At 35.7% G+C, this 11,206-nt stretch overlaps 1 protein-coding gene across 2 annotated transcripts; it reads left to right on the top strand.

Annotated features, from left to right (window-relative positions):
• Nucleotides 1-3,658: 3,658 nt before the first annotated feature.
• LOC147532642 (serine/threonine-protein kinase AFC2-like) lies at nt 3,659-7,362 on the top strand. 2 transcript variants are annotated; one of them, XM_086651296.1, is made up of 12 exons: nt 3,694-3,914; nt 4,491-4,671; nt 4,903-4,929; nt 5,090-5,243; nt 5,360-5,408; nt 5,502-5,616; nt 5,836-5,927; nt 6,020-6,176; nt 6,271-6,335; nt 6,416-6,513; nt 6,811-6,916; nt 7,026-7,362. In XM_086651296.1, the coding sequence occupies exons 1-12, from the start codon at nt 3,813-3,815 to the stop codon at nt 7,179-7,181; spliced, it is 1,302 nt and encodes a 433-aa protein (XP_086507422.1). In that variant the 5' UTR covers nt 3,694-3,812; the 3' UTR covers nt 7,182-7,362. The 2 variants fall into 2 exon arrangements, with proteins under 2 accessions (XP_086507423.1, XP_086507422.1); XM_086651297.1 differs by lacking the exon at nt 4,491-4,671 and having other exon boundaries at nt 3,659-3,914.
• The last annotated feature ends 3,844 nt before the right edge of the window (nt 7,363-11,206 follow it).

The raw sequence follows: 11,206 nt of genomic DNA, 5'->3' as shown, positions 1-11,206 counted from the left end.
AGATAGACGATATGAGCTCATAATCCATAAGGTTAAGCGATGGATCCAAATTAACATGAATTGATCCCATATGTTAAAACCTTTCTTGGTGATGAAATGTAATATGATAGAAGACGGACTGAGGTTAAGGTAATATTCAGTTAAAGTAGATGAGAAATTTGAACCTAAGGTATGATCATCGGTTAATCGGAGGGGGTGAAAACCACCAATCGATGTTGAGCTCTAAGCTTGACCTCTAAAGAAGCACATCTAAAAGCCAAGAGATGCAGAAAATTATACATGTCTGTTACCGACATATCTAAAGATCACAAAAATCAACCAAAAAATGCAAGAAACCATTACAATATACTAAATAATGATGAGAAGAAAGCTTAGATTAAAGACTAGAATCTTAATGAGAATAAGATATCAATCTAGACACAGATACGGTACTGAAAAACCATAAGATAAACATGCATGATAATAAATGACATGATGAAAAGAGGTGGGTGATGAGGAACTCCCTGATGTTTGAAGTGTAGATATGTTTCGAGAAATTGATTAGCCGATTTATAATCTACCCTTTGTCTTCGATCTTGCTCCTTTCCACTCTTTGGTTACCAGTAGTATGCCCTTTGTAGTTTTATTTTACTTTGTCCTTTATGATGGCTGGTTGTTGTTTGTTGTTGATTTGTTGATCGGGGGAGGAATAGGTCGTTCCTGTGATGTTTATTGGCGATGTAGGGTTGATGTGGGTATTTGCATGTGTGATTGGGCGGGGATTTGATGGCAGATTTGGGTGATGGTTTTCTGAGCTTTTGATTTATTGTAAGAGAAATTGAAACAACTTATTATGATTGAGGAGAGAGAAGGTCATCGATTTTTCTCGAATCTTCGTTAACTTAACATCGTCCTACAGTAAATTCCGCCCGTGGTAGATTTAAGAGACACTTATGCACTATGTCACCCACAAAAAAGACGTGTCATGCTAAAAGAGTTGTCCCATGTGAAAAGACAATTGAGAGTATTACAGTTTTCGAGAAAGATAATTTTATAAATAAGAATATAATATGTAAGTTTCTCCACTGAAGCTATTAGTTTTGAGTCGGATTGCTAAAACTTTATAATGAACAAATTTGGCAGAACATCTGGGCGGAATACGCAACCTTTATCCTGGTTGTAGCTTTCTAGGTTCTTTGAGATGATAAGCACACGAGTCTCGAGTGACTCCCTTTGACTCGGGTGTAGGGTTGAGACTCAGCCGTCTATCGTTCAACTTTTGCTCAACCAAATCAACCAAGCCTTCAGTTCATTTGGTTTAGTTGAGTTTAGTTTGGTTTGGTTTAGTTGATTAGTTCAACTGATTGCAAAATATTGCAAATTTTAAATCATGAATTGAAGGGTTATCCACTTTGCCCCCTAAAGATAACCAGCTCGCAAAAATGCCCCTAAAGATGATCAACTTTTAATTTGGACCATTTCTCATTTTTCTGTCTTCTTTTCGTCAGACGTTAGTTAGTTGTGTTTTTCATACCTGATGATGTCAAAATTTTCCCTCCCATCATCATTCAGGATTAGATGTTGCTTCATTGAATCTCATACTTGTTCCTCGTGAACTGGGGGTGTAACTTGCAAAGAACTCGAAAACCTCTCCGATACTCTAGATATAATGTTCTTGCAATTAAAGATTGAGCGATCCGAGTTTAGGAATTTGACCTTTGATTGATGGTACACGCTTTGGATAGTATTGTTGTGATTATGAGTGTCATGCCTTCTTCGAAGCGAGTTAATGACTTTTATAAGGTTCCTTAGTCGACTGCATCAAGCGGTTGAGGTGAGACGTTATCCACCGTATTGTCTTGAAACTACTCTTTCATACTTATGTGATATTAGGATTCTTCTTTGGAATTATCTTGTATAGACAAATTCCCTTATTCAAGGATACTCGATATTTAGGATAGATCGTGTTTCCAATCATGTGTTATCGTCTGAGAAAAGTTTCCTCCCCGTGGGACTCTAGTGTTATAAGTTTATTAAATAGTTAAGAACCTCACCGATCTTTAGGATTCAGGATTAAGTCGGTAAAGCATCAAACACGATTCTACCCCCCCCCCCCCCCCCCCCCATAGTTTGGGATTGAGGTATCGACTCCACTTACGCGGACCCTCCTTGTCTTCTCTAAAATCCATGGACAAACCTGGTTATAGTTGAGGCAGAGCAGGGCTAGACGCCTAAGACAATCGTACCGACCTCTAATTCGGGGCTTAAGTGGTAGATCTCATCCATATTCGACCTCCTTGTTGATTTGATACGGGTTGAATCGTTGGCCTTTTGGTCTTTTCTTGACTTATTGACCTTAGTCAACTGATGACCTTTTTTGGATCATCAATGCCAAAATTGCCACTTAACCCTATCTTCTTTACCAACCAAACTTTTTTTTGAGTCCCAAGTTAAAATATTTACTTGACCACTGAATTATTTTAATATCATATCTGGCAACTTTAAATATCATTTTGACCATAGTTGACCTTTTAAATTATTTTGACTTGATTTGATCATCTAAAATACTATGTTGACTACAATATACTGTGATCCTTACATAGTTTGAATTTTCAAAATTTTGTGAAGAAAAAATTCGTGGGCGGCCGCATGACTGAACAAAGCCCTAGTCACCCCCTGAACTGGGCCATTGTATTTGTTTTACGTGTCGCCCCGACCTATGTATGTAGATGGGCTATGTCGACGCTGGGTCGTGGGCCATAACTTTGCCAGGGCGTCAACCTGGCCCGTTTGATACTACTAGTTTTTCCACAAAAAGACACCATTTTTGTTTTAATTTGGTTTGAGTGGTTCAGTTATATTTGCCACTCCTAACCTGAAGTAGGAGTGGGAAACAGACATGACAGGTAGTTCACGATCACTTGCTCTTTCGGTCCGGACGGAACAGACAAATTCTCCGTTCGGAAATCGGGACATATCAGACTGCCATTTGACAAAGTTTGGTTGTCCGTTGCAATCTGGGCACCTGACCGTCGGACTCGGACACAATGTTTATTTTCTTTTGTTTGAGTGTCCATAAAAGATACTCATTAAGATTTCACCCAAGCAAAGCCCTTAAACGTAGTCCAAACAAGAGTTTTATATCCCTCAACTCTTTAATATGAAACTCCAATCCCTTTTTTCTTTGTCACTAGTGACGCAAGATTAAAATGTGGAGACAAAAACTAATTTTATAACGATAACATAATCCCATATTGTAAACTCAGTGAGATGAAAGAGATACAACGCTTTATAAATAAGAAACGTAGTCTTTCAATGCACACGCGTGTAAGTGTGTAGCCTAAATACTAACTATATTATTGATTATAACTATCTATATACAATTAAAATGTCTAAGTAAGTCGAAAATATCAGTCGGTCGGGCTAAGACGAAAGGCCGGTTAAAACCTTTTGTCTGTGCCCATCTGACTAAGCTTGACGGTCCGGACGAGGTAGTGTCCGTCTCCGACACCGGGCGCCCATAGACACATCGGCTTGGGCGGTTTGTGGGCGGATCCACGCTAGGCCTTTTTCCGATCCTGTAGTCTTCTTACCACCAATGAAAAGACGTCAGTGTCCTCCAATTTACCTTCACAGGAAGTCTTCAGATAAGGGCAAAAAAGAGAATTACGCTAGGCCTAGCCTTTTTTGCCTTCAATAAAGAGAAGAATATATTCTGCTGTTTTTCATAGAAGACGAACATTAGGGTTTCATCTTTGTTACAAAAGCAGTATATCTCTTCGAGTTTCTATATTTTTCACCAGCTCTGCAAGTAATTCTTCTCGTTCCTGATCATGGAGATGGAAGTGCCGACGGAGTTTCCTCATACTAACATGGATCGCCGTCCCCGGAAAAGGCCAAGGTTGCTAGGTTGGGATGTTCCTCCGCCAGCTGAGGTAGGCTTCTTTCGTTTTTCCATCAAATCTTCTATTTTTCTACGACGGTATCTCCGGTTTGTTGCAGGTTCTTTAATCGATCTATTGAAGTTTAATTTGGTATCTCCACTGTAAGATGGTTTTTCTATTTCTTAATTTCATGAAAATTTGTGTTTTGGTTTATATTTCATCCGATTTTAGATCTTTTGTTATTATCCCCAAATTCAAAGCTTTGCGTACCCGATCCCTAGTCGATACCTTTAGGGTTGATTGTTCAAAAATATCATTAGGGTTTTAATTAGGTCTATGGGTTAGATCTTTTCAGTTTTCAGTTTGCTTTTGTTTTTTATAGGGTTTCTTAAAAGAACTTTTTTTCATCGAAGAGTATAAAAGGCTTGAAAAATATGGAGGCAACTTCAATATTATTTCTTGTTTTGTTGGTATTTGCTTATATTTTTTGAGGTGTTCTATAATATATTTTGGGCTATGATAAAAAGACCTAATTTTTAAGGGAATTTGATGCAAGAACTGATATAAAAGGAATGATAAATTTTGTTATCTTGTTTAAGTGGAATATGAATGGGTGGATGTGTGTAGGCTCAGATAGGAATATATTTTGCGCAAGAAGTTGGAAATGTGACAACATTTGCACCTCCAGACCTTACTAGTAATTCTCTGTTTGGGAAGGGAGTTGTTCGAAATGGTTCTCCCCCATGGCGAAATGATGATAAAGATGGACATTACATGTTCTCAGTTGGCGAAAATTTAACTTCTCGCTGTAATTACACTTTATCACTATTGATGAAACATTTATTTGTTCGGATCTTCAAGTTTCACTTATCCTTGTTTCTTAACTGTAGTTTATCTTATTATCTAAATGGGATAATTCCATGTTTTGAATGGAATTAATTATATTCACAACTTTATAATCTGAGTAACCTTCAGACTATATTTTTAGCTTCACGCTCAATAATTTCTGACTTTACCCGCCTTTCCTTCTTCCTTGCAGATAAAATTCACAGCAAAATGGGTGAAGGTCAGTTTTACAACTTGAGGCTTGGGCAATAGTTACTTTTTTGTTTGTTTGTTTAGCCATACCAGAATTGAGTTCATTGATTTTTGTTTTATGGGATTGTTTACCTTTTTGTTTCGTAGCTTGCAAATCTGTACATCTCTTAATCGTTTTTGTTATGCAGGAACCTTTGGCCAGGTTTTGGAGTGCTGGGACAACGAAAGGAATGAAATGGTAGCTGTTAAAATTATCCGTGCCATTAAGAAATATCGGGAAGCTGCAATGATAGAAATTGAAATGCTCGAGAAGCTCGCAAGACATGATAAAAGTGGTATCAAGTGCGTAATTTTCCCCTGTATGCTTTTTTGTCTATGTATTACCTGTGGTTGGTGTTGTAGCATTGACTATTTAGACATCCTCTGGATAAGATGTTGAGCTGCTTTATTCTTTGCAGTTGTGTGCAAATACGTAGCTGGTTTGACTATCGTAACCATATATGTATTGTAAGTATATAATTGGTTTGTGGTGGATTGAATTCCCTAGTTTGACAATTTTGTGGGGGTTAAGGTCTGTATGGATTTAAATCATTTCAACAGGTATTTGAGAAGCTTGGACCAAGCTTATACGATTTTCTCAAGAAAAACAATTTTCGCTCATTTCCCATTGATCTAGTCCGTGAACTTGGAAGACAGCTTTTGCAATCTATAGCATGTGTGTAGTAATACTTTTGCCAGTTTTAGTTTCTTTTATCTTCTTATGTTTAAATGTTATATCATTTGAACTGTTAGCCTACTTGATTCTTTAGGCTCCGCCAACTGGAATCTGCTTTCTTGTTTGCATAAAAGTAAATTATAAATGCAAGCTGTTTTTTTGCTATTTTACACTTGTTTGTTGTGCTTATTGTTTCTTTCTTTATATGAATTTTTCCAGTTATGCATGATTTGCATCTCGTCCATACTGACTTGAAGCCTGAAAACATACTTCTCGTTTCTTCGGAGTATGAAAAGGTGCCAGAGCTGAAGGTATTTTTTTGATCAAAATACTATTGCTTTTTTCCTTTTTATGTTCCTAAAATCCAACCATCTTTTGACATTTGATGTTAAAACTTAAAAAGGTTTCATCACGATCGCCTAAGGATGGTTCTTACTTCAAGAGGCTTCCAAAGTCAAGTGCTATCAAGGTCATAGATTTTGGCAGTGCAACTTATGATCGTCGTGATCATAATTATACTATTTCTACAAGACATTACCGTGCTCCTGAGGTTATTCTCGGTAAGCTTCTTACCTTAATGTCCAAAAATATTATTCTTTATCAACACTGTCTTACATAGTTATTCCCATGCGACTTTTATTTTGGTGCTTACAGGACTTGGCTGGAGTTACCCTTGTGATATTTGGAGTATTGGGTGTATTTTAGTGGAGCTTTGCTCAGTATGTTCCTTTTCCTCCACCTGATTCCCGTACATCACACACTTATGTCACAAAGTTTTTCATATCTACTATCTCTGCAGGGAGATACATTATTCAAAACACACGAGAATTTAGAGCACCTAGCCATGATGGAGAGGGTGTTGGGCACATTACCCCCGCAAATGTTGAAGAAAGTAGGGTATGTTTTAATATATCCCAGTCTTTCTTGATAACCCACCTTATGTCATTGCTTATTTCACTCCCTTCAGTTGGAAATGGCAGGTTATGTTTTTCTTAATATCCCAGTTTTTGTCGTCGCTTATATTGGCCTCCAGTGACCAAGTGAAAACTCGAACTCCAGTCTGGTGTCTCCACTTGACTGACGACACTGACCAACCAACCGACCAACCAACTCTATTTGCCTCTCAAATTGTACTGAAGTACTCTATGAGCAAGTCTGATAGAATGTTTTGTTTGTTCTCCTCTGTAATTTCAGCTACCATGCTGAGAAATACACCAGAAGGGGTTGTAGATTGAACTGGCCTGAAGGTGCTAGCTCGAGGGAGAGCATAAAAGCGGTAACAAAGCTGCCTCGCCTTCAGGTTTGTGTTTCAATATCGAAGTAGAGATACAAATTTGATGCAAATGTGGAATTTAAAGACAGTGCGAGGTGTGTGTGCTAATATTGAAAATTTGTTGGTACGAGTGCAGAACCTAGTGATGGAGCATGTCGATGATGAACCAGTAGCAAGGGATCTGATAAACCTAATGCAAGGTCTCCTAAAATTTGATCCATTAGACCGGTTAACAGCTGAAGAAGCCCTAAGACACCCCTTCTTTACAAGGGATTTTCGCAGAAGATCTTGAGTTGTATATGAGAGGAGGATCTCCCCCTCTCTCCCTCTCCGTGTAGCGTTCTCTTAAAAATCTTTTTTGGCCTACTTGTGTATATGTCTCAGTTGGGTCTCCAAAGAAAGTAAATCATTCTGTACCACACAAACCATTGAAGAAAAAGCATTTGTGGTTAATGTAGTTAGTTTAATACTAATTAGTACTTGCATTGATCGAGATTATAATTTAACAAGTAAGGTCAGTCATAGATAAGTGCCCTAGATTTAGCTGATGAAGGATAGTCATGCATAAATAGAGATTTAAGATCAAAATTTCTTGTGTTGGACCTTTCATAGAACCTATATAATAAGGGAGGAGGATATTAATGTTCAAGATTATACCCACCAAATTATCTTTGAGAGCTGATAGTACATTTCGAAAGTTTATCTCCAAAGGTTAAGAGATTAGATGTTCTAAATTTATTGGGTAAGATTAATCTTCTTAAAAATATCTCTAGATTGAGGTTATAGAAGTGTTTGTGTCCATTGGTGACGAATTATATCTTCTTTCGTATTAAATGTTGGTGGGCCTCTAATCTTTAAGTTTCTATTATATGTGTGGGGTTTCTATATTTAAAAGGGGCGGGCCCCTATCCTTAAGTTTCTATTATAATTATATGTGGGGTGGGTCTCTCTATCTTTAACAAGTCCCTTGTGAACAAGTAGGATTTATAAAAAAAGGCAATAAATGACAAAAACCCTTGACTCTGTCTCAAGGATAGTATAATTTCTTATTAACCAGTCTCTCTCTATGGGAGTCAGCCTTGTAATCACACTTCTAATCCCATTTAATAAACAATTAGATGCCCGATTATCATCTGCCAAATAAAACCGGTTCTTCTGGTATCTGTCTGTTTATCATTTGAGTCTTACAACCAAATAGCAAACTCTTGCCTGCGGTAGTCCACGGACAGTTGTTAAACTACTAGTCTAGGTCGTTGATGTTAAGAGCGAATGGGCCGTAGTGTTGGCCTCTTTGTGTTTCTCTTGTTGAAATTGGCTCGCTCGTTTAAAAAAGTAAATAGATACTTGTTAGCACTGTTTTTAGACGTTGGAACTATTTGTTGTTCTTAACAAAAAAAAAAAAAAAAACTATTTGTTTTTTTTTGTTGAAACGAAAAAAAAAAAAAAACTATTTGTTGTCGAGGACAAACCTAATATTAGTATGAGTTGTATGTTTTGTTGTTTAGTGGCAAAGAATCGCACCACACACACACACACACATATATATATATATATATATATATATATATATATATATATATATATATATATATATTTTCATTCAGCAGAAAGATATTGTGTTTTTTTTTGGGTTATTTAGTGTATAGACCCCAGTTATTTACCTATATTAGGGATCAACCCGCAAGACGATAATGCTTTAGGGGTTACCACCCGTTCTCTATTTTTCCGTCAAAAGCCCGTTAAGTAGCGAGCACGCCAGCCACGTGAGCTTCCTTTGACAAATTTGGCCTCTCCATCAGCTTTACTGTTGGGATCTAAATAGTTGTTCTACAGTGGGGGTCCTTCACCATTTTAATACTACTTATTTTTTTCATAAGAAAGTTGTGATTTTAGTGAAAACAAAGTTCAACTCTCTTCCAAGTGAGTAACTAGGTCGAGGTTTAACTTGGGTTTTGGAGTTCAGCTATAATGGAGTTCTAGAAAAGAAGGTTTCAGATAAATGCCAACTAAAATTCAAAAAAATTTCAATCTTTTTCTCTATTTCTCAAGATCAGACTGTTATTCATGTAATGTAGTTAGTATTTTAATCTGTTCAAGATCAAGAGAAAAAGATAGAAAAATATTGAAATACCAACTACATTACATGAATAACAGTCTGATCTTGAGAAAAAGATTGAAAAACTTTTGAATGTTTTTCAAAAGAAAAGAACTTTTGCTTAATTGCTTCAAATTCAAGATCAAGTACTAAATTGAAGAATACAAATTTACAGAGAAAACATTAAAATTGAGCATAATGACTCAAACCTAATAAGTTTCTCCAATTTTAGCTGGCATTTGTTTGAAACCTTCTTTTCTAGAACTCCATTATAGCAGAGCTCCAAAATCCAAGTTAAACCTCGACCTAGTTACTCACTTGGAAGAGAGTTGAACTCTGTTTTCACTACAATCACAGCTTTCTTATGAATAGATAGGAAGTAGTATTAAAATGGTGAAGAACCCTCACTGTAAAACAACTATTTAGGGAAGGACCCCCAACAGTAAAGCTGATGGAGAGTGCAAATTTGTCAAAGGAAGCTCACGTGACTGACACGCTCGCAACTTAACGGACCTTTGACAAAAAAATAGAGAATGAGGGGTAGCCCCTAAAGCATTATCGTTTTGGGGGTGGATCCTTAATATAGATAAATAACTGGGGTCTATATACTAATTAACCCTTTTTTTTATGAGAAGCAGAAAGATATTGTTGGATAATTAAATGGGCTCATTAAATGCATGATTTATTTTAAATTATTGAAATGAAGAAGTCTAAGTAAATTATAATATTTCATCAGAAAATATAATATATGGCCACGCTTGTCCCATCTTTTGTTATCAATTAATTGAATTCACACTGTGATTGTGACCTGTTAAAACGTTTATTTTATGGGAAGAAAAATCAGATATTTTCTTACTTTTATTTATCACGAAAAAAATCATTTTTTTACTTATGAAGATCAACGAAACGGCAAAAAAAAAAAAATGAAAATAGCTTTTGTCGGCCTATTTTTATACGTATCAAATAGACCCTTATATTAAGTTTGTTTGTTTCTCGACCCAATCCTACTTTAGGACTTGTTTTAAATAGGAAGAAGTTTAGAGGAAATTAATATATTGCACAAGAAGCCCTTAAACCAAAATTAATATGAATAATGGTACAAGAACTTTTTCGTATTCAATACTTAAGATGTGAATAACTGAAGTAGTCGTCTTTTTTTATTGATGAGATTCTTTAATATAGTTCAGATCCAAAATTACGATTATTAAGCGTGAAGCACGTAATGAACTCAACTATTATTTTACTAAAAATAACTCAATTATGCACCATTTTTTTTATACATATGCAAAAGTATTAGAAGACTTCATATTATACTTATAGATGTGTTTTGACTTGAGTCCCATCCTGTTGTGATTTGTGAGACGGTAATGAACTCAACTATTATTTTACTAAAAATAACTCAATTATGCACCATTTTTTTTATACATATGCAAAAGTATTAGAAGACTTCATATTATACTTATAGATGTGTTTTGACTTGAGTCCCATCCTGTCCTGTTGTGATTCGTGAAGTCTAGATTAGACGGTAATGTGTTAATTCTTTTTTACGAAATAGAAATCTAATCTTATTGATTCAGAAGAAAAGATTTGATTCTTTCTATTACGAAGAGTTGTCGATGACACATATCGGTATTTTCTTTTTCAGTTATCTCGAGAAAATTGGAATTGTGTATGAAAAGGCTCATCAAAATATGATCTAGCTCAAAAGATATTTTTAATATTAAATAATTGTGACTAAAATAATTGTAAGTTTGGGTTTTTGTTTTTTATTGATAAGAATCTCTTACAGGTCAGATGCAAAGTTAGGACTATAAATACAAGCATGTAATAAGTTTGGGACTAGATCTGGATTAAGTACAAACTCATAAGTTTTTTGCCTTCCTTTTTCTTTTGTTAAAAATTAATGATGTAACTCTCGTGTTGTTTGACTCATCTTGATAAAGTACTTTGCCAACAATTCTTGGCTCAAGTGGTAAGAGGTAAGTCTTCCAACTTGAAGGTCAAGGGTTCGAGACACACGCTTACCAATTCAAAAAAAAAAAATACTCTTATGTTGTTCGCAGAAGAGTTAAAATTCTCAAACCATGTAATGTTATAGATTGATTTCCTACTTATGAATGAATTCTGATTTTACTCAAAAAAAAAAAAAAATACATCATGAGATTTTAAGCTAGTTTAAAGCAACTCGAAAGCAAAATGGTCGTCATTTTACCTAATTAATA

This window comes from Eschscholzia californica, unplaced genomic scaffold (assembly GCF_041429995.1).
Source record: "Eschscholzia californica isolate CP2 unplaced genomic scaffold, dmEscCali1.0.p SCAF_6, whole genome shotgun sequence".
Taxonomy (NCBI): domain Eukaryota; kingdom Viridiplantae; phylum Streptophyta; class Magnoliopsida; order Ranunculales; family Papaveraceae; genus Eschscholzia; species Eschscholzia californica.
The sequence above is the reverse complement of the archived record's forward strand: the minus strand, read 5'-3'. Positions and strand labels throughout refer to the sequence as shown.

Excerpts from the sequence above, each read along its gene's own strand:
- LOC147532642 (XM_086651296.1), top strand. The coding sequence starts at position 3,813 with ATGGAGATGGAAGTGCCGACGGAGTTTCCTCATACTAACATGGATCGC. Across the intron at positions 4,930-5,089 it reads TCACAGCAAAATGGGTGAAG|GAACCTTTGGCCAGGTTTTG; the intron begins GTCAGTTTTACA and ends TTTGTTATGCAG. Across the intron at positions 6,336-6,415 it reads TTTTAGTGGAGCTTTGCTCA|GGAGATACATTATTCAAAAC; the intron begins GTATGTTCCTTT and ends CTATCTCTGCAG.